At 38.1% G+C, this 23,953-nt stretch overlaps 1 protein-coding gene and 1 pseudogene across 3 annotated transcripts in view; one reads left to right on the plus strand and one right to left on the minus strand.

The window, feature by feature from the left end:
* ZC3H12B (zinc finger CCCH-type containing 12B) overlaps window positions 1-23,953 on the minus strand; it is a 194,537-nt gene that overhangs the window by 12,147 nt on the left and 158,437 nt on the right. For all 3 annotated transcript variants that reach the window (XM_074323583.2, XM_074323581.2, XM_074323582.2), the window contains one exon: window positions 8,647-9,410. In XM_074323583.2, coding sequence (XP_074179684.1) covers window positions 8,647-9,257 — 611 coding nt within the window. In that variant the 5' untranslated portion in view covers window positions 9,258-9,410. The remainder of the gene's footprint in view (window positions 1-8,646; window positions 9,411-23,953) is intronic.
* LOC109437974 (protein phosphatase 1 regulatory subunit 15B pseudogene) lies at window positions 17-2,861 on the plus strand (annotated as a pseudogene).

Consider the following 23,953-nt stretch of genomic DNA (forward strand, 5'->3'; position numbering starts at 1 on the left):
TGTCAAGAGCCGGGCGATGGAACCGGGAACGGACGGGCCACGAGGCGGGCTGGCGCCGCGGACGGGCCCCCTGTTCCGCCTGTCCTTGTTTCGTCGGCGCTCGCCACCAAGCACCGTCAGGTTCCCCACACCTCTTGTCGCGGAGCATCCCGGGGACCCCAAAACGGCCTCCTCTCCCTGGCCTGACGCTCGGACCAGCTACTGGATGAAACTCCTTTCCCAGCTCTTCGCGCCTCTCCCCATCCTGCTTCAGAAGCTGCTGATTTGGAGCCAGCTTTTCAGTGGGATGATTCCGACCAGATGGATAGGTTACACTGGAGGCTACAGCGCCCTGAGATCCCTGAGAGCTCGGGAGGAACCGGCTGGCCCCGCATCGCAGAAATCTCCGAGTTCGCTGCGGCTGGACCCCTCGGCCGACTCGACTGCCGGTCTCCTGGACTGCCCAAAGGAGGAGATCCACTGGCAGCGCTCGTCCCCTGATCTAGAATTGGAACTGAAAGCCCAGGGAAGAGCCATGAACCCTGCGGCCCACGCATTTCTCCTCGAGCAGCAGCTGTGGGGAGTGGAACTGTTGCCGAATAGCCTTCACACCCTGCTGCTCTCTGACCGGGAACTTGGCCTTTCCTCCTCAGGGCCTCGAAACTTTCAGCGCTTAAGCAATTTCAACGCCGTCTCTTATTTGCTGAACCCCTCTTATCGGGACTGCCTGCTGCTGGTAGAGCTCAGCTATCAGAACGGCATCCAAAGTGGGAAACTACTTAACTTCCAGACAGTGAGCCTAGAGTGCAGCTGTCTGCCTGAGGACCATTCTCATCCCCAGCCACTGAATGCAAAGATCATTAGCGCCTTGTGGCAGGGATGTCCACCTCTTTCTAGAGAAGGTCTGCCAGAAATCCATCATGTTTGTATGAAACGGCTGGAATTCCTTCAGCAGGCTAGCAAGGGGCAAGCGTTACCTACCCCTGACCAAGATTATGGCTACCACAGCCTGGAGGAGGAACACAGCCTTCTCCAGATGGACCCGAAGCCCTGCAGAGATAGTCCAACACAGTTTGTTCCCCTTCCTGGAGCCATTCCTGGAACCGCCCAGGAACCCACGGAGGAAAAAATAGAATTGACTAAAGAGGTTCCTCTTGCTTTGGAAAAAGAGGGCCCTTTGGAAAGCTGTGCATCTTGTGAGGTACCTGTGGAAAGAAAGCCAGGGGAAGACCAAATAACTATAGTTGACTTCTCAGACACAGACGATGACCTTCCCATTTCTGCCAGGCCAGCGTGTAGTAACAGATTGATAGATTACATTTTAGGAGGTGTATCCAGTGACCACGAAACAAATTCTGATTCAGAAGGTGTGGACTGCGATGAGGAAGCTAAGGATGACGGTTTTGATAGTGATAGCTCACTCTCAAAATCAGACAAACAAGACTCTGACGGGCTTCACCTTTGGAACTCTTTCTACAGTGTAGATCCTTATCATCCCCAAAACTTTACAGCAGTGATTCAGACTGCTGCCAGAATTGTTCCTGGAGACTCCTTTGACTCAGAGAAGGATTTGTCTGACGAGTCTGATCTACAGAATTCTCTCCAGACTGGAAATCTTCCTGAGTCTCCTGACCATAATTCTAGGGAGGAAGATGACTGGGAATCTAGTGCAGATGTAAGAGAGAGTCTCAAGCTGTGGAACTTTTTTTGTAATTCGGACGATTCCTACAACCTTTTAAATTCTAAAGCTCTCTTTCAAACATCAGGGAAAAATTGGAAAGGCTGTCGTGACTCAGAGAAGCCATCTGAATCCACTGTGGCCATTTCTGAATGTCACACCTTACTGTCCTGTAAGGTGCAATTGTTCGGGAGCCAAGACAGTGAATTTCCAGACTTGTTACAGGGTGGGGTTCTTTCTGGAGAAAGACACACACATATCAAGAGAAAAAAAGTAATCTTCTTTGAAGAAGTTACTCAGTATTATATAAGTGGTGATGAGGATTGCAAAGGACCATGGGCAGAATTTGCACAGGATGGATGCAGGTTCCAGAAACCAATTCAAGAAACACAAGATGCTATTGGATATTGCTTCACATTTGAACACAGGAAAGAATGTTTCATAGACTCCAGGAAACATGCTTCAAAGGACTTGATGTTTTCGAGCCATGTTCAGATGATTTGATAGTCTCTGTCCCTAGCATATACTAACTCTTACTTCAGAGAGGTTTCTTTTAAAATAAAAATTGGCAGCTGTCCTTTGACTTTTTTTTTTTTTAGAGGCTCTATAACTTGGATCCAGCGACCTTTTTTAATATTGTTTTGCAATATATCCCACTCAGAAATGTCCAGGTTTGAAGCCAAGCCTTGATAATGAAGGGTGAGATGGTGTGATTTCTAATCCTCCCCTGTTTTATGTAGTTGGATGTGTTTTTGGATGTTGTTTGCTTGCTGAGGTGAAAAGGGAACTTTTTAAGGTGTAATTTTGCACTTCCAAAACTTACTTTCTTGGGAAACAATACAGGGTTCAAAGCTCATTTTCCATTTTAATTTAAATTCTGTATACCTATCTAAAAACTTTGGGCTCTTTTTTCTCTCTTCAACAATCTGAAATTAATGGGCTTTTGTATTTTCTCTATATTTTCTTAGTGATTTGGCCCTTCTACCTTAAGGCTAAGAAAATAATCTTGCATATGCTACCAACTTAAGGTACATCATCCTGTGTCATTTTTTTTCCTTCTAAAAATGATTTGTGTTGAAAAAAAAAAGGATACAGACTAGTAAATATAATGTAATCCCAATTTTTTAGAAAACAGGCTACGTATAAGTTTAGAGAATAGATATATCAAAACACTAATAAAAATTGTTATTCTGTGTGAAGGTAATAAGTGATTTATTTTCTTTCTCTAATTCTAAAATTCCCTCAAAAATTAAGTATTCCTTTTATCATTAGGACATGATGTCAAAAGAGAAGGTATTCTATCACAATTATTTGTAGGAATAAGCACTGTAAATAACTTTAAAAAGCCAAAGAACTCATTTGACTGGAAATTGGAGGAGGGAAAATTAGCAGATGAATTGGGAAGGATATTTATTGTCATCATCTTAAAAACTCACAAATGGTGTACTAGTTTGGCTGTGAAAATTTTGATCTCTTAGCATAGAATCTGGTGCTCTGACATATACATAAACCACACTAAATTACAGTAAATTCAAACAGCTTGGATGGTAAAACAAAGTGGCTCACACGTACCAATTTTATTGCAAAAAAGTGAATATTATGTGTCAAGATTGATCAGAAGAAAGGAACCCTTTTCCTAGAAGGCTAATTAAGACAATGTGATGAGAGCTCTCTCTTTAGAGTCTTCACTTTCTCACTAATACTCAACTACAAGCTCCAATTATATTGTTTACTTTGGGTGAATTCATACATAACCTCAGGGGCCCCATTAATACATGCACTGCAAGACTTCCCACAATCTTATCACTCTTGAGGCACATGACAAAAATTTATTAAATGCCTTTGTTAACATTTCCAAACATGTTAATCATATTTAAAAGTCTCCAATGAGTACCATAAAGCAATTATACTACTCTACTGAAAGTCAAAGTACTTAGAAAAAAAAAAGAAAGGTAAATGTGTTTAACTGCCAATCTACTGCAAGGTAGCCTTGGAGACAGCTACCACTGATTCCTTCTAAAAAGTTGAACAATGGGTAAATTGGGCAAGCCCATGGCTCTTAAATGGTTAATACTGGATGACACCAGCATGAAACAGGCAGGTAGGGAAAATGTTCAGCTGTGATTTTTCCCACTGCTATAGCACTGGTAAGTATAAGAATAACATGAACTACAGAAAATCATAATTGCCATAAAGGAGAGATTTGGAGAAATGGGATGGGATTTCACTTGCTCTGTGGTACTAAAAAGCAATTGTAGGAATAAACACAGTTTAAAACTAGGAATAAATACAAGAGTAACATTTGCTGTTGGATCCTCCAACTTTATACTTTATACTACAAAATTCTTTCTAAAAATGATTTTTTTAAAAGATTTTATTGGGGAAGGGGAACGGGACTTTATTGGGGAACGGTGTGCACTTCCAGGACTTTTCTCCAAGTCAAGTTGTTGTCCTTTCAATCTTAGTTGTGGAGGGTTCTGTTCAGCTTCAACTTGTTGTTCTTTCAGTCTTAGTTGTGGAGGGCGCAGCTCAGCTCCAGGTCCAGTTGCCGTTGCTAGTTGCAGGGGGCACAGCCCACCATCCCTTGCGGGAGTCGAACTGGCAACTTTGTGGTTGAGAGGACACGCTCCAACCAACTGAGCCATCAGGGAGCTCAGCGGCAGCTCAGCTCAAGGTGCTGTGTTCAATCTTAGTTGCAGGGGGCAGAGCCCACCATCCCTTGCGAGACTCGAGGAATTGAACTGGCAACCTTGTGGTTGAGAGCCCACTGGCCCATGTGGGAATCGAACCGGCAGCCTTCAGAGTTAGGAGCACGGAGCTCTAACCGCCTGAGCCACCGGGCCGGCCCTCTAAAAATGATTTTTGTTTAAAATTATTTTTCATCATTATAAAGGTAATTACTTATAGTAGAAAATATGGAAAATACATAAAATGTAAAAAAAAATCCCTGCGGAATCTGTTCTACTACCACCCAGAGACAAGCATAGGCAATATTTTGATGCATCTGTATTTTGATATGAAATTTTTAGCATACTGAGAATTATGTTAAGAAAAAAAATGTAAAATATTTATAGCATTCCATTGAAAATATATTAAAATCATGCCATTGGAGCATTCCATGAAGTGCACCAAAAGCCTAATGGGAATCAGAATTCATTTCAACATTTATCAAGGTGGCAATGAAGTCCTACACAAAGGCCCAGTTTGCAAAGTGTAGTGCTCAATAAATATTTAAGGAATGAATAAATGAAAAAAAGTGGGAAACAAAGTAACACAAAGATGATGTGTTTTAGCCCAAACACACAAAATGTCCTTTTGCAATATAAAAAAGCTAGAAACTAAAAGCCTATCTAAAAAGCAATCTAAAAGCCTAGGACCTACAAATCACAGAGTGCCTTGGTGACGCTAGAGTTCACTTTGTCCTGTAAACTGGCTTAGATATATATCATGATTCAGGTTCCAAGCCAAATTCTGCCTAGCATATGGGTCCCTGGCCTCCCCCTCTGAGGTTTTTTTGTTTGTTTTTAAATAGGGCTCACATATTTGGGCTTCTCCCAGACTTAACAAAGAATATGGTGGCATTTACATTTGAAAGCCTTAATTCCCTTGAAATTGATTTTTCCTCCCAAAGGACACAGCTTGCTGAATGAATGCACCCTTTAGGATCTTAACATATATGAGTATGTGATTCACAGGTACACCACTACTGTAAATGTTAAACAAATGCTATCAAAGACAAACAAAACATTACTATGTCAATGCAGGCTTCACCTAACGTGCTTGGGAAGAACAAATGTTATAAGATACCAACCATGATAATGTTACAGCTAACCAACAGGAAAAACAAACCAAATTTAGATTAATGGCACTAACAAATTCATAAGCAGACTATGGTGCTGAACTTTGACCATGTAAAATGTGATTGCAGAATAAATAGGACTCATCAGGAATTTACCCAGTTGGACAAGGGAAGAGATGTTAGCAAGGACAAAGCTGGAAATTAAAATAAAATTATGTGGTCCACTATGCACTATTTTAATATGCTCCTAAAAATAAGGTTGTGCTGTTGTTGGTTTTTTTGTGTGTGTTTTTTTTGCTTTATTTAAATTGTGTGAGGTATCCTTAATTTAGTAAGGCAACTCCTACAAAAGATAAAAGTTTATCTTCCTATCAGTATGACAGTTTGCTACTGGCACAGACCAGATATGTTTAAAACAACTACCTTGGTAATTAATCTCTTCATTATTCCTTTCAAAGCAAGAGAACCATACACTATCCTTCACAACTATCAATCCTTGAACAGAAATCCAGACAAGGAAGTTTGTGTATTACCATGAAATTAAAGTCCTCAAAGAAGTCCTGAGTTCATCTCATCCTCACCTCCAAAACAAAACCCCTAAGGAAGGGTAGGCCTTGGGAAGCAAGTCCAATTTAAGGTGTGTTGGGTGGTCTGATCTGATAAGAGATTGAGTTTAGCAGATCCCATACCTCTTCCTCTCAAGAATCATTCTAGTTTATGCTTGTTAGGAGGGGCACAGAATTACCTTTGGCCCTTTGAACATAGAAATCACCCTCTGCTTTTCACTGGTCCACTGCATCATTCTGATTACTGTTTTGTGTACAGGTCATTTTTTTCTTTCTTTCTTTTTTTTTTAATTAAATTTATTGGGGTGACAATTGTTAGTAAAGTTACATAGATTTCAGGTGTACAATTCTGTATCACATCATCTATAAATCCCATTGTGTGTTCACCACCCAGAGTCAGTTCTCCTTTCATCACCATATATTTGATCCCCTTTACCCTCATCTACCTCCCCCCTCCCCCTTTATTCTCTGTGTACAGGTCATTTAACTTCATTGTTATTATGTTTCTAGTGACTCCCCATTAAAACAGGGGAGATGTCTAGCCTGCTTTACCCACCTTGCAATGATGCTGTCATGATTTTAAAAATTTGAAAAAGGAAATCTGTAAATGTTTTGTCTGCTACTAGGAAGGATCCCAAATATTCTTATTAACACTAATAGCCATATACCGTTGCATGATATTGTCAAAGGAGCTTTGGAGTCAGATTCAGGTTTTGAGATACGCGTTGTCACTTATTTCTTGCATAACCTTGGGCAGTTACTCAACGTTTTTGAACCTGAATCTGCTCACCTGCAAAAATGAACCTAATTAGTCCATTCTTACTGGGTTTGTAGTGAGGATTAAATTACATATGCAAAAGTACCGGGCATAGAATATATATTTTAAAGTGTTAGTTTCATTTCATTCTTTCGAAGCCAGAAGACTTAAGTTCAAGTCCTTACTTTGCTACTTACTAGCTACAGCAAGTAACCTTAAGGAAGTTACTTAAACTTGCTGAGCTCTAGTTGTCTCATCTGTCAAATAAAGTTGCTGTGAGGATTAAATAGAACTATATATTAAAGTGTACTTCCAGATAGTCTGCTAGGCAACCCCTGCATGCAGCAATAGTATGGTTCATAAGACTTGCTTCTATCCCCACTCCCTCATATCTCTGTGGGAGCATCCAATACTAGTGTGTTATGTGCGGTGGGCAGGGGGTGGGAAGGAGGTGAAAAGGAGGCAGAAAATAAGGTCTCTGCCCTCAAAAATGATGGGATAGTCAAATGAAAAATTTGTTAGTCTAAGGCTTTTTACTTTGTTTTGATTGTGTATAGTCTATGAATTCTAATGAACTCATCAAGCAATGATGGACTCAATAGAAAGTAAGCTCCTGATCACTAGGAATTTTTAAGCCAAGGCTGGATGACAACTCATTTGAACAATAGAAGGGATTCTTAAGGCTCTTTGACATGAAGTAAAAAAAAATTATATGAGAGAGTTGGAATAAACTATAAAGGTACTCTTGGTTCTGTATTACATTCCTATTGCTGATGTAACAAGTTACCACACATTTAGTGGCTTAAAGTAACACCAGTTTATTTTCTTATAATCCAGAAGGTCAGAAGTCTAAAATCAAGGTGTTGGCATGGCTATGTTCTTTCTGCAGACTTCAGGGGAGAATCCATTCCTTGCCCTTTTCAGCTTCTGGAGGCTGCTCACATTCCTTGGTTCATGGCTCCTTTGTTATATCACTCCTACCTCTTGTTCCTGTCATCACATCTACTATTCATTCTGATCCTGCTGCCTCCCTCCCTCTTATAAGCACCCTTGTGATTACATTGAGCCCAACTTGAGAATCTAGGAAATCTCCTCTACCTCAAAATCCTTAACTCAATCATATCTGCAAAGTCCCTTTTATCATGTAAGATAACATATTCACACATTCCAAGGATTAGAATGTAGACATCTTTAGGGGGCTATTACTCAGCCTACCATAAGTACTGCAGCTTAGAGGTAATCATTGGGATCAGAAAAGTCAGAATGGTGTTTGTGGAGGTGGTACATCTGGAAGGGTATGAAGATAAGGAAGAGGTCACTTCTAGGTTGGGAAATGACATGAACACAAGTAGTGGGTGAAGAAATCAGCATAATTTACATGGAGACTGTTAAAGAGACTGATGTAAATGCAGTATGTGTGAGAGATGCAATCAAATGGGAGGAAGCAAAGGTCAGATCATAAAGCCAAGCAAAAGGACCCAAATTTGATAGAATGGCAATTGGAAATTACTGCAACTTCCCAAGTATGTCCCCAAGTTACATTATACAAGTAAAAGCAATATTTTCAGGATGATTGGTCTAGCCAAGTATAGGTGGGAGAGGGAACCCCTAGAAGAATACAAGCTGAATGGTTATGGCTCCTCCGAAGCATCACTGATGTCTAAGCTACTTTCACAACACCTGAAAACAAATCGGCAACAATTTCAAAGGAGAGAAAAAAGGACAGGGCAGAATCATCTCTGTTCACTTGGAGGAGCACAAGCCACAGACAACAACCAAGGACTCTTATAGTGTTCTGCAAAGGAAGACAATTTCTATGAGCTCCGAGCACTTTTAAAGAAAGAGAAAGAAAATATACCAGTCTTACCTCATTGCCACGTTACTTCCATCGATGACAACTGGCCTCAAATTGTCACTGTTGTCTATTTCATCTTCAAGAGACAGTTCAGGGCTTGCAATCTCTCTGGAGCTGGGCCCCCGAGGCACTAGCAGACTCAAGTTGACCTGCCCTTCCGAATCACCTTTGTTCCCGAGCCTGACAAGCTCTGCCAATACATCATTAATAAGTGATTCTGCGCCCAGCTTGTTCAGCACTGACTGAATCTGTTCCTCTGCATAGCCCAGCTTTAGAGCAAAATCCATCTTGGCTTGGTATTCCTTTTCCAAGTCAATTTTCCCATCCTGTAGAATGCTGCTCTGGGAGAAGCTTGGACGATCTAGGCAGGGTGATCTACAGAGCTGGCGGTGTGGCTTGGAAGGAATTTCCTTTTTCTTTAACTGAACATCCCCGGGTTGGCAGCTATTGTCATTGTTGCTACCACTCTTAAGGCTCATCTGTTCAAGGTCACTCTCAGAGCTCATCCACTCTTCAGGGTCAGCATTGCCCTGCTCCGTGCTGTCCTGCTTAGGCTGCTGCTTCTCTTCCTTGGAGGCACTCTTCTTCATTTTTGTTGTCTCCACTGCAGCTGTGGCCGTCATCCCGTTCAATGAGTATGAGATCTAATCAGCTCTTTTTCTTTTTAGCCTGTTTGGAATCCACGTGCAGTGGCATTTCTTCGTGGTAAAATTTAGTGGTAGCGATGGTTCAAGAGTTTTTCTGTTTGGTTTGGTATGTTCAGATGTTACCAGTCTCTACAAATGAATACACATACCACAATCATATTTCATAAAATTCTGGTAAAGCATTTTAGAATATAGAGGCTTCTTCCTAAGAAGCTACATATTGTCTGACATTTTATTTTTCTGCTTAAAACTACTGGACTCACCTTACATTAAAAATATAAAGAGTCTTTAATTCTACACATGACTTTCATTGGTGGCAATAATGCTGTAATTCCCACACACACAAAAATCACAGGTAAAGTTAACTGCTTATCACAACAACTTTGAAAAAGAGAAATGTGGCATTTCAACAGGGTACAGGAATATATATATCCTTGAAAGGACTCTCCCTCTTCCTTTCTGCCAGGTAAGTTTTCCAGATCCCACATCAGATCCTTCTTGATAAAGCTGAGCTACACTCCTGTAGAGTAAAATCTCTCCAGCACTACTCTTTGCAAAATATTAGGGACCCCATCTACTATGGAAATTAGAAAACCATTTACATTGCTTTCAAGCGATTGAAGCAGGCTGTAAGGGTAACCAATAGAGAGGTGTGCTCCAGATAAGAAAACAGTTTTGTGCATACTCATGAATTCTATCTGCAGCTTCTTTTATTTTTATTTATTGTAATTGTAATTATCGAACTGTAAAAAAAAAAAAAAAAAAAAAAAGAAGGAACCATCAAGAACTGGAAAATCTAAACAGACGGATCACCAGTAAGGAAATTGAATCAGTCATCCAAAACCTTCCCAAAAGCAAAAGTCCTGGACCAGATGGCTTCACTAGTGAATTCTACCAAACCTTCAAAGAGGACCTAATACCAATCCTGCTCAAACTCTTCTGAAAAATTGAAGAGACAGTACTCCCTAACTCATTTTATGAGGTAACTCATTACCCTGATACCAAAACCTGGTAAGGACAACACAAAAAAAGAAAACTACAGACCAGTATCTCTGATGAATACCGATGCAAAAATCCTAAACAAAATTCTAGCAAATCGAATACAACAATGCATTAAAAAGATTATTCATCACGACCAAGTGGGGTTCATCCCCAGGGCACAAGGATGGTTCGACATCCGCAAATCCATCAATGTGATACATCACATAAACAAAATAAAGGACAAAAATCATATGATTATATCAATTGATGCAGAAAAGCATTTGACAAGATACAACATCCATTTATGATTAAAACACTTAATAAAATAGGTATAGACGGAAAATACCTTAACATAATAAAGGCCATATATGACAAGCCCTCAGCTAATCTCATAATTAATGGCAAAAAAACTGAAGCCCTTTGCTCTACGTTCACGAAAACGACAGGGCTGTCCGCTATCACCTATGCTTTTCAACATAGTGTTGGAAGTCCTTGCCAGAGCAATCAGGCAAGAGAAAGAAATAAAAGGCATCCAAATTGGGAATGAAGAAGTTAAATTATCACTCTTTGCAGATGACATGATGCTATATATAGAAAACCCTAAAGACTCCACCAAAAAGCTATTAGAAACAATCAGGGAATACAGTAAAATCGCTGGCTACAAAATCAACGTACAAAAGTCCATTGCTTCATCACCCAGAGTCAGTTCTCCTTCCATCACCATATATTCGTGTAATACAGAATTGTATACCTGAAATCTATGTAATTTTACTAACAATTGTCACCCCAATAAATTTAATAAAATTAAATTTAAAAAAAAGGCCATTGCTTTCCTATATACTAACAATGAAATCTCAGAAAAAGAAATACAAAACACAATTCCTTTGGCAATTGCAGCAAAAGGAATAAAATACCGAGGAATAAACTTAACCAAGGATGTGAAAGACCTATATGCTGAAAACTATAAGTCATTTTTGAAAGAAATTGAAGAAGACACAAAGAAATGGAAAGACATTCTGTGCTCATGGATTGGAAGAATCAACATAGTTAAAATGATGGCCATATTACCCAAAGCAATATACAGATTTAATGCAATCCCCATCAAAATCCAAATGGCATTTTTTAAAGAAATAGAACAAAAAATCATCAGATTTGTTTGGAAACACAAAAGACCCCAAATAGCCAAAGCAATCTTAAGAAAAAAGAACAATACTGGAAGTATCACACTCCCTGACTTTAGCTTGTACTACAAGGCTACAACCATCAAAACAGCATGGTATTGGCAGAAAAACAGACACATAGAACAATGGAATAGAATTGAAAACCCAGAAATAAAACCACATAAATATGGACAGATAATTTTTGACAAAGAAGCAAAAAACATACAATGGAGCAAAGACAGCCTCTTCAATAAATGGTGCTGGGAGAATTGAATAGCCACATGCAAAAGAATGAAACTGGACTACTATTTGTCACCATGTACCAAAGTTAATTCAAAATGGATCAAAGACTTAAGCATAAGACCTGACACAATAAACTGCCTAGAAGAACACATAGGTACTAAACTTATGGACCTTGGGTTCAAAGAGCATTTTATGAATTTGACTCCAAAGGCAATGGAAGTAAAAGGTAAAATAAACGAATGGAACTATATGAAACTTAAAAGCTTCTGCACAGCACAAGAAACCATTGACAAAATAAAGAGGCCACCAACTGAATGGGAGAAGATTTTTGCAAACAGTGCCTCCGATAAGGGGCTAGTTTCCAGAATATACAAGGAACTCATGCAACTCAACAACAAAAAAACAAACAACCCAATTGACAAATGGGCAGAGGACTTGAAGAGACATTTCTCCAAAGAGGACATACAAATGGCAAATAGACATATGAAAAAATGCTCAACATCACTAATCATCAGAGAAATGCAAATAAAAACCACAATGAGATATCACCTCACCCCAGTCAGAATGGCTATCATCAACAAGACAAATAGTGACAAGTGTTGGAGAGGCTGTGGAGATAAAGGAACCCTCATACACTGTTGGTGGGAATGCAGACTGGTGCAGCCATTATGGAAGGCAGTGTGGAGGTTCCTCAAAAAATTACAAATAGAATTACCATATGACCCAGCAATCCCTCTCCTGGGCATCTACCCAAAAAATCTGAAAACATTTATACATAAAGACACGTGTGCTCCAATATTCAGTGCAGCTTTGTTTATGGTGGCCAAGACATGGAATCAACCAAAATGTCCTTCGATAAATGAATGGATAAAGAAGTTGTGGTATATATACACAATGGAATACTATTCAGCAATAAGAAAAGATGATATACGAACATTTGTGACAACTTGGATGGATCTTGAGAGTGTAATGCTGAGCGAAATAAGTCAGACAGAAAAAGCAGAGAACCATGTGATTTCATTGATATGTGGTATATAAACCAAAAACAAGAAAAGAACAAGACAAACAAATGAGAAACAAAAACTCATAGACACAGACAATAGTTTACTGGTTACCAGAGGGTAAGGGGGGAGAGGGGTGGTATATGAGGGTAAAGGGGATCAAATGTATGGTGATGGAAGGAGAACTGACTCTGGGTGATGAACACACAATGTGATTTATAAATGATGTAATACAGAATTGTACACCTGAAATCTATGTAATTTTACTAACAATTGTCACCCCAATAAATTTAAAAACTAAATTAAAAAAAAAAAAAAAAGAAAAGTGAATAGAACATAGTAGGTTTTCAATATATGTAAAGCATGCAAGAGACACCACCAGGGGTTTGGTTTTTGTTTTTAAAGAAAAAGAAAAAGAAGGAGAAAGAGGAAGAGGTGAAGGAGGAAGTTGGGGAGGAAGAGGTGGGGAGGGAGGAGGAGGAGAAGGAAGAAGAGGAGGAGAAGACTGACTGCAAGGCAAGGCTGTAGAGCTGTGAGCACTGACAACCTCTTTGGATAGCAACTGTACTCACTAATTTAATACCAGACTATCTATGTAAACAGTATACTAGGGCTTTCCAGTTACACTTCAATCTTATTTATACAAACAAGAAGAAAAGCTACCAATAGCTCTAAGAATAATATGGATAACTGCATGCTTACCTAGGAGAGTCACATTTGGAAATATCATACGCACACAGAATTGACATCTCAGAACTGACATTCAGGGAGCATATAATAACTCCTCTAATGATCATACTACCACTTGTGACTTCAACATTTTCCTTAATGAGTTAGCCAACACATAGACACCCATTTCACTTTTACCTCTCCATTAATCTTTGCTATTCAAAATTTAAAGACTATTTTCTTTATAAATTCCACATTTACTATTGATTTACATTTTATTCTCTTCAAAATAATTCTAGAGCATTGAGATTTCCCACTCTGCATTTATTGAAAGCTCCAAAGTCACTTAAAAACAACTGTTTACAAGACTAAATGTACATTTTTCTTGGCAAACGAAAGGTACCTATAAAAAACACATTTTACTGCTCTTAGCTACTGGACCATAGAATATTTTCCTCCTTCTCTACTACTTGATTTTCGTTCTGTTCAAATTGACATCGGTGTGAGCACTTTTACCATGTTCACATAGATATACAATAGCAAATTTAAACTCAGGGGAAATCCTACAACATAGGAAACCCTCATTGAAATTACTAGTTATTATTGTGAAATTTACCTACTCAATAACCTAAAGTAGAAGAGAAATAAGTGACTTAGCAGACATAAACTTCAATTTGCTGTTCAAAGCCTTAAGCAGTGAAGTTTTTTAAAAATGTTGGTTGTCTGGCCTACACACTATGTAGGTGTATAAGTATCATGTTTTTTGTGTTTGTTTTGTTTTACAATGCAAACTTCTTGAGGGAAAGATTTCAGGAATATCTTTTTATTCAAAAGAACAGTCATTGAATGTCAGACACTGTGTTTAAGACTGGGGTCTAGGAAGAGAAACCAGAACTGATCCTGTCCTCAGACACCTTGCAAACTAATAAAAATTGGCCAGAAGAGGCCCTAGAAAGTGCTGAAACACAATTCTATACAGGGTTACCATTTAATTATAGTATAAGCTAGGACATTATGAAAGGAGCATTATTATTATGTCAGAACAATATGCATAAACTGGGGATGTCCCAGGTAAACCTGATGTATAGTTGGTTTGTCCTTCAATTTACTTGAAAATTTCCATTGACATACAGAAGAGGGAATGTTCAATTCTGTGCATTGGGTTGTAGATGGGGGTGGTGGTTAAAGGGATTAGGAAAGGATTCAAGAAGGATATAATATTTGAAGTCATTTTTTGAGTTATTAATGAAGTAATTAATTGACATTTACTTAGAGCTGACTATGTGCCAGGGTTTCCTGTTAGGGGCTAGGAATATAAAAACAGACATGCCTGGGGGAGGCCAGTTAGCTCATTTGGTTAGAGTGCAGTGCTTTTTTTATTTAATTAAAGTTTATTGGGGTGACAATTGTTAGTAAAGTTACATAGATTTCAGGTGTACAATTGTGTAATACATCATCTATATATCATATTGTGTATTCACCACCCAGAGTCAGAATATAAGTCAGACACACACAAAAAGTCGAGAACCATATGATTTCACTGATATGTGGTATATAGAACTAAAAACAACAAGACAAACAAATGAAGAAACAAAAACTCAAAAATACACAGACAATAGTTTAGTGGTTACCAGAGGGTAAGGAGGGAGGGGGGTGGTAGATGAGGGTAAAGGGGATCAAATATATGGTAATGGAAATAGTGCAGTGCTCTTAACAACAAGGTTGCTGGTTAGATCCCCACATGGGCCACTGTGAGCTGTGCCCTCTACAACTAGATTGAAACAACTACTTGACTTGGAGCTGATGGGTTCTAGAAAAACACAAATAAATAAATAAAAGTTAAAAAAAGAAAAGAACAGACACAGACCCTGATTTTAAGGTTCTTATAGTGGTCATGGTGGGGAATGGAGACAATAATAAAATACATAATTCACAATTACAAACTGTGACAAGTAATTAAGAGACAGAGAAAGACAAATACTGCATGATTTCACTTATATGTGGTATCTAAAAAACAAACAACAAAAAGATGAACAGACAAAACAAAGCAAAACAGACTCATAGAAACAGAGAACAACAATAGTTTAGTGGTTACCAGAGGGTAAGGGGGGGGGTGGGAGATGGGGTAAGGGGGATCAAATATATGGTGATGGAAGGAGAACTGACTCTGGGTGGTGAACACACAATGGGATTTATAGATGATGTAATACAGAATTGTACACCTGAAATCTATGTAATTTTACTAACAATTGTCACCCCAATAAATTAAAAAAATAAATTATAAAAAAAAAAAGAAACAGAGAACAAAACTGATGGTTGCCAGAGGGGGGAAGGTTGAGAGCATGTGCGAAAAAGGTGAAAAGGATATAATGAATAATATTATGATAACTTTACACAGTGAAAGACAGTTAGTAGACTTAGTGTGGTTATCACATCGTAAGGTACATAAACGTTAAATCACTATGTTATACAACTGAAAGTAATATAATATTGTATGCCAGCTATAATTTTAAAAAGTATAGGGAGCTATAAAGGAAGCTCCCTAGAGTTGAGCTTTAAAGGAAAGAGTAACAATTTGCTGGGCAGGGAAGAGTTTTTAAAATTATAGATATATAAATATTAATATGACATTGTGCCCTTAGTCAACACCTCATGCCTAACATTACTGATGAGCAGTGGTAAATAAAAGCATTGAAGATGGCTAAAAGAAAATAGTTACTTTTGCCCAAAAAGGAAGTGAGTGGGAGAAAAGTTTCAAAGATGATGTTCCAGCAGCTACTTATGATAGGTGTTGAAAAGGGTTTTATCTTTCATTATTATTGATTGAAAAAAATCACAAATGAATGCATTAAATAATAGCATACTTTGGAAAATCACATTAGTCAGATGAAATTATAAGATTGGATATAATTTGTTTTAAGACGTTAGAAACTTTGTTACAGAAAGCCATGTGTTATAGGTACAAAGCTTGCCTGTAATTTGCTTAATATAATTAAGCCAATGATTGCAAACTTGCATTTGAATCTAAAAAAGCAGAGAAACATAAGCAGGCAAAAGCTGCCAATAATGACCTCAAGAAATTTTCACCAAGGGAAAAAAAAGTCTTCTCCTTACCATTTAGTCTGCTCAGTGTATTTTCTTCCTATACCCCTCCCCTATCTTTCTATTAGGAAACAGAATTCATTCATTTTGCATTTGCACAGAACAATTTTCCAAGATCAATCTTCAGGTTCTACTAAAAATTCTGCTTCATTTTTTTTTTTACCAAAATATGCCAGACACCCTGTATGGAGACAGAAATATCTGGCCACATCTAATGAGCCAAAACCATTGGAAATGTTCAAAAAAGCCCAATATCCATCCATGAACGACAAAGTCTATCCAGCAGATGCCAAGTCAAGGACAGAATAATAAATTCTCAATCATCTACATGTGGTTAAGCCACTTTATTATTTGTGGAATTGTTGAATCTCAATCTGTGTTCTGTGAATGTATGTTTTGAGAGAGATGTAGGAACACCTTTCCCTTCTAAAAATTTTTTAAATAGTATGAATCCTCAAAGAAAATACACATATCAAAAATTATCTACTGTGTGGGATTTTTAGTGGGGCCCAGATAATTGAGAAGTGACTATAGTTCAGTCATCATAAGAATACTAAGCTCTTTTCTTGGTTTCTACTTTTTGAACTGCACCATTGTTTTCAGAATTAGCTTTAAAGAAAACAAATTCAAATCTACATTGTATCAATCCATCATATTTTACTTTAAAAATGACAAAAAATAAAAGTTATTATGAAACTTTAGTAACAGTCATAAAATATGAACAATCATTTACATTTCCATTGCAGATTAGGGTTGTTTAAGTGCTTTAACATACACACTTTCAATCAATAGGGCCACATCATTATCTACATAACTCAGATTTGGGTAGTTATGACTTATATAGCCCACCTTTAATTCCCTGTGTCAAGCACATCAGCTGAAGAAGTCACACAAATCCCAGGGAGAAACATAATTTGTAAGCTTTCTCAATGCTTGGGAGGCAAAGGGGATTGAAACCTTTACTGATTCTCAAAATGTAAAAGGTTCACATGAAGGCGATCTAAGAAAATCCAAAATCCAAATGTTTCCATTTTCATTTATGTTAAATGAATTACATACAGCAATCGTATCATAGAAGTGATAAAGACTTGCTTCACTGCTTCTTCAATCTCCAATTACACCCACTTGTTCATGCGCTCTTGGTTTATAGGTAGTAACACTTAGCAAAAGAATAAGTATAAGAAATAGCATATTTTCTATGGTTTGTAAAACTGAGATTTCCCTCAAGCAATGAGAATAAGCTTTTCAGCCTGTCTGTGTATTTTTACACTACCCTCTAAAACGAAGTGGCTTTTTCTTTCTTTTTTTATTTTTTTTAAAATCTTCAATGCATTCTCAATATGATGTGTATCACAGCAAAAATTGTCACCACCAGAACTAAGCATAACTGAGCTTATTTAAAATTTAGGATTTCAATTCACAGCTTTGTATGATTAAATGACCTTAATTCTTATCCCCTGCCCCCATATGAAATGTTGAAGCTTTAGACAAAATGTTTATAGGAAAACAATAGTATGTTGATTTTCATTATCCATTCATCCTTCTAGGATTTCAAACATAACAGACACACAATGATTTGATTTCAAGACCCATTCTTCCCAGGTTTTGAACTGGAGCTCACATTCCTGCTACCTTCCATCACCATTTATCGCATTAGGAAGGACTTATGTCCGTAGCACATCTAAAACACCTTGTACTACAGGCACTTTGTTGTTCAAATTAATTAAAACCACATTGGTAAATGTAACGTGAATTTATATTGGATTCAATTTCCCATACAAAAAGCATTTCTAGTGCTCAACCTTCCAGAAGGACAAGAAAGCTATAGGTTATATACTTACTAGTTTCTTCTTGCTATATAAAGAAGGTCTGGAAAAATATCAGTTGAAATTCATGTGGGAAAGCTGCATCATACACTACAGAAGATGGTCTCTGTTAGAAGAACTGCAGTGACTACGTGTTCTCTGGTCACTAGTGACGGCTGGGGAGCTGTTTATTAAAGTGGCTTCTCCAGAGAAAACACGCCCACTTCTCTGACTCATTGATGAAGTTTCTTATCTCTTTCTCTCTTTGCTCTTTTCTCCTCTTTCCCCCTTTCTCTCCTTCCTCTTCCTTCTCTATTTTTCTCTCTGTGCCACATGCTCCCACCCCTAAGACTCTTGGTTGAAAGCTGTAGTGAAATGTGGCTATGTTATTCTATACTTCCAGTAAATTGAAAAAAAAAAAATGCCTGTTTTATGACTTAATCAGCAATAAACATATCTTGAGCATCACATTCAGTTAATAATACTGAGCTCGATCTTTCTTGATTCTCTCCAATTTGATTGCTTTGAAAAATGATTGGAATAGAGTATATCCTATTTTATTTCTTCATATCAAATTATTAGACTAAAATGAGAAAGGATCAATGATCAGGACAATACTGAGGTGTAGCTGCAGTATTGCAGCCGTGATGTCATCAACTTAGGCCTGGTAAGCCCAAAGATCTCCAAGAAGAAATCTGAAAGGTATTGGGAGGCAAATGGCAATAGAAGGAAAAGGGGGAGTGGAACAGTCTTAGAGGTCATGAGACTCTCATAAGTCTTAATTCTCCTTATTTAAACCAGCACATTATTTGTTTTTACTTCTTCAGACAGTTACGTGTTATTGTTGTTTTCAACAGCTACTCTGTTCTATCTCAGCAGCACTGCATTTCTGTGGTCAATGAAGTTCATAAGAAACAATTTAAAAATATTTCAGAGACTTTCAGAATAAGTAATGCTTAATAACGCAATATGCTATACGAAATAATATGTCAGCCGTGTTATGCCATAGGCACTCTCCTGGCTGTTCCATGAGCCTAGGTATGGTGTTGGTGATGCTTGAAGGTTCCAAACAAGAATAGGAGAACCGAATACAGTGATAAGCCTTCTGCATTTGGAGTTGGAGTCAGGAGACATGGGTTCAAATCTTCCTTCTACTAACAAGAGCTGTGTGACTTTATGCAGTCAGCTCACCTATGAGTCTGTTTTCTCACTTGGAAAACGTGGATACTCTTATCTGTCTGCTGAGAGGACTTGTGTGTGGATCAAACAATAACATGTATGATGAAAGTATGTCATAAGCTGTAAAACTGTACAAATGTAAGACATTGTTACTATTGGTTACAGCAGAGAAAGGTATGAAACTTAATAATAAGCAGTGACAACTACAGTAGAATGAGACTCAGGAGACTGAAGTGTTAGTCCCAACTCTACTGTGACTAATTGTGTGATCTTGGGCAAATTATAATACCTCTCTAAGCCATAGTTTCCTCATCTGTAAATTGAGGACAATGATGACACGTATTTCATAGGGGTTTGTAAAGATTGAATGCAAAACAGATGCAAAAGCTGCTTATAAACTGGAAAGCTCTATGCTAGTTCTCCATCTAGCCTATTTTCATATCCCCAGACTTGGTAGGTTGCTATACTATTGAAACACAATGTCAAAGTAGTATTTCTCTTGGGCTTGCATTCCTCTCTTATCTAGACATTGCAACTAGGAGGATATCCAAAAACTGCCCTTCCATATTATATATATATAAAAAATGTAAATTTGGACTTTGAAATTAGGAAATTCTAACTTTTCACTCCCGCTCTCTGCACAATCTGTGCCCAGCACTGTTCCAGGTTCTGAGAGTTCTAAAACAAGTATGTCCCTATAAGGTCTCACATTCTATTAGGTGAGACAAACATATAAATAGTTACAGAACAATGCAATATGTCTTCATAATGTTGTTCATAAGGGAATACCAAGGAGGGAATAAGTAATTCTGTTATATGAGGCAGGAAATAGAATTTGAGCTGGCTTTGAGGGTTCACTGGGGAAAGGATAAGGAAATTGTAGAAAACATGCTGGCCAGAGGGAATACCACATAAAAGGGTATGGAAGTGTGAAAGACCACGGTAGGGTCAAGAATAGTGAGTAATGCTCTTCAAACTCAGTATACTCTCTCCTCTATTTCTCCCACTTCACTTCCTCCCTCATTTGTTACAAGTTTGTCTTTCTCCCCCACTAAAATTTGAGCTCAACTGAAGGCAAGAACCATTCAAATACATGTTTGTATCTCTGCTTTCCCCAATCCCAACACTTCGCACATTGCTATGTACATGGTAGGTTTTAATTATTATGCTAAGCGAAATAAGTCAGACACAACACATCAAGAATGATATGACTTCACTCATATGTGGGATATAAAAATGAAAGCAACAAAAAAAACAAGACCAACAAAAACTCATAGACACAGGGAATAGTTTAGTGGTTATCAGAGGGTAAGGGGGTGGGGGGTGGTAGAGGAGGGAAAAGGGGGTCAAATATATGGTGATGGAAGGAGAACTCACTCTGGGTAATGAATATACAATGCAATATATAGATGATGTATTATAAAATTGTACACTTGAAACCTACGTAATTTTACTAACCAATGTCACCCTCATAAACATAATAAAAACAAAAAACCAAAAAAAATCAATTAAATATTTGCTCTTTGTATTATTGTGGCCTATATATTCATAGAAACCTACCACCAAGTTCAGCTGATCCAAGTTTTAAAATCCATTTGATTTTATGTCAGTTATATTAGCCCTGACTTTTACTTAAATAATGATTAGTTGGGTTAAAATGATTTCTCATGAGTCACATATTATCTAGGGGTTATTTCCTAAAAATATGCATATAATGGATTTTGTATTTCAGTCAACATTAATACTAGGTTTTTTTTTGGAAAGCACTTGTTTTCACTGCAGAGATTAAAAATAATGAAAACAACGGACAACAAACGTAAACCCTCAAAAAAAAAAATCCAGAACTGAAATATGTAACATGATAAAAGAAGAAACAGAGGGAAAAATCATAGACTACGATCATACTGAAATAATAGACAGCAAAAAAATGCAAAGAAAAAATGGAGACACAGTCTTACCAGAAAACTAAAGTACAATGATATGACATCTTCATATATCAATAACCACACTAAATGTAAATGGAACGAACTCACCAAAAAAAGGCACAGAGTAGCAGATTGGATCAAAAAATTAACCACACCATATGCTGCCTCGAAGAGACATCTCAGCTACAAGGACAAACATAGAATCAAACTAAAAGGGTGGAAACTGACACTCCAAGAAAATGGTGTCCAGACAAAAGCAGGAGTATCTGATGATATCAGATGAAATAGAATTCAGGATAAAAAAGGTAACAAGAAACAAAAATGGACATTTCATAATGATAAAGGAGACTATACAAGAAGAAGACATAACAGGCATCAATATTTATGCCCCCAATCAGGGAGCACTGAAATATACAACGCAACTACTAAGAGAACTAAAGGGAGAAATTGACCAAAACACAATTATAGTATAGGACCTATATACGTCACTGACAGCTATGGATAGATCATCCAAACAGAAAATGAATAAATAAATAGCAGCACTATATGACACATTAAATGAAATGGACATAATTGATATTTACAGAGCACTTCATCCTAGAACATCAGACTACACATTCTTTTCCAGTGTACATGGAACACTCTCAAGGATAGACCATATAATGGGACACAAAAATAGCCTCAGAAAATTTAAGAAGACTGAAATCATTCCAAGCATATTCTCTAATCACTAGGCTTTGAAATGGGATATCAACTGCAAAAAGAAAGCAGGAAAAAACACAAATATGTGGAGATGAAACAACATAGCTTTAAAGAACGACTGGGTCAAGAAGAAATTGGAGGAGAGATCAAAAGATACATAGAAACAAATGAGAATGAAAATACATACTACCGACTTTTGGTCATGAAAAAGGCGGCGTGAGGTGAGCCTCTGTAAAGCTCTCCTGGAATTCACAACTAATCAAACAACAATAACTCCACAAAGGACTCCCTGCACAGCAGACAGGCAAGACGAAGAGGCCCACTACTGAATTCACCTACAGGTAGGAGAATCGCACGAGCGGGGGAGGAGGAAAGGAAGAAGTGCGCGGAGACGGAGCCGTGCGAGCACAGGATGCAGACCTAGCTCAGTGCTCCGAGCTCGCTGCTTCCCAAAACTACCGCAGCTGCAGGAGAGGGAAGAACTCGGACTGCTAGGGCTCCACTTATGGCCAACAGGGCTGAGGGGGCAGCATATAACACAGCTGAACCCAACGCTCATGGCAGAGACCTTGGAGAAAAGACTGAGGGAAGAAGGCTGAAAACGGTGGTTTAAGCCCTCACTGCCAAGCAGAGAACGGAAGCCTTAAGCACTGAGACTAGCCGCCACCTCCCTACCCTCCCAGAACTCGCCCCGCCCCCACCTGCCTGGTGCTAGAAGTGGAACAGTAGCAGTGTCAGATCAAAAGAACAGAATATTTGCTGTTCTGAGAACTGTGGACCGCAGACACAGATACACAGCCCAACTAGTTACGGCAAAGGGGAGGGAGATGTGGAAACAGGATCAGCTGTACTTTTAAAGAACGACTGGGTCAAAAAAGGAATTAGAGGAGAGATCAAAAGATACATAGAAACAAATGACAATGAAAATACATCCTACCAAAAGTTTTGGGATGCAGCGAAAGCAGTTTTAAGAGGGAAATTTATATCATTACAGGCCTATCTCAAGAAACAAGAAAAATCTCAAATAAATAACCTCATGTTACACCTTAAAGAACTAGAAAAAGAAGAACAAGTGAAACCCAAGGACAGCAGAAGAAAGGAAATGACAAAAATCAGAGCAGAACTAAATGAAATAGAGAACAAAAAGACAATAGAAAAAATTAATGTGACAAAGACTGGTTCTTTGAAAAGATTAACAAAATTGACAAACCCTTGGCTAGACTCACTAAGATAAAAACAGAGAAGACACTAATTAACAAAATCAGAAATGAAAAAGGGGAAGTTATCACGGACACCACAGAAATACAAAGGATCATCCAAGAATACTATGAAGGACTATATGCCACCAAATTCAATAACCTAGATGAAATGGACAAGTTCTTAGAAACATATAGCCTTCCCAGGCTGAACCATGAAGAGCTGGAAAATCTAAACAGACCGATCACCAGTAACGAAATTGAATCAGTCATCCAAAACCTTCCCAAAAGCAAAAGTCCTGGACCGGATGGTTTCACTAGTGAATTCTACCAAACCTTCAAAGAGGACCTAATACCAATCCTGCTCAAACTCTTCTGAAAAATTGAAGAGACAGTACTCCCTAACTCATTTTATGAGGCCAATATTACCCTGATACCAAAACCTGGTAAGGACAACACAAAAAAAGAAAACTACAGACCCATATCACTGATGAGTACAGATGCAAAAATCCTAAACGGAATTCTAGCAAATCGAATACAACAATGCATTAAAAAGATTATTCATCATGACCAAGTGGGGTTCATCCCCGGGGCACAAGGATGGTTCAACATCCGCAAATCCATCAATGTGATACATCACATAAACAAAATAAAGGACAAAAATCATATGATTATATCAATTGATGCAGAAAAAGCATTTGACAAGATA

Source organism: Rhinolophus sinicus, chromosome 18, assembly GCF_057876585.1.
Source record: "Rhinolophus sinicus isolate RSI-liver-muscle chromosome 18, RSI-T2T, whole genome shotgun sequence".
Lineage (NCBI taxonomy): Eukaryota > Metazoa > Chordata > Mammalia > Chiroptera > Rhinolophidae > Rhinolophus > Rhinolophus sinicus.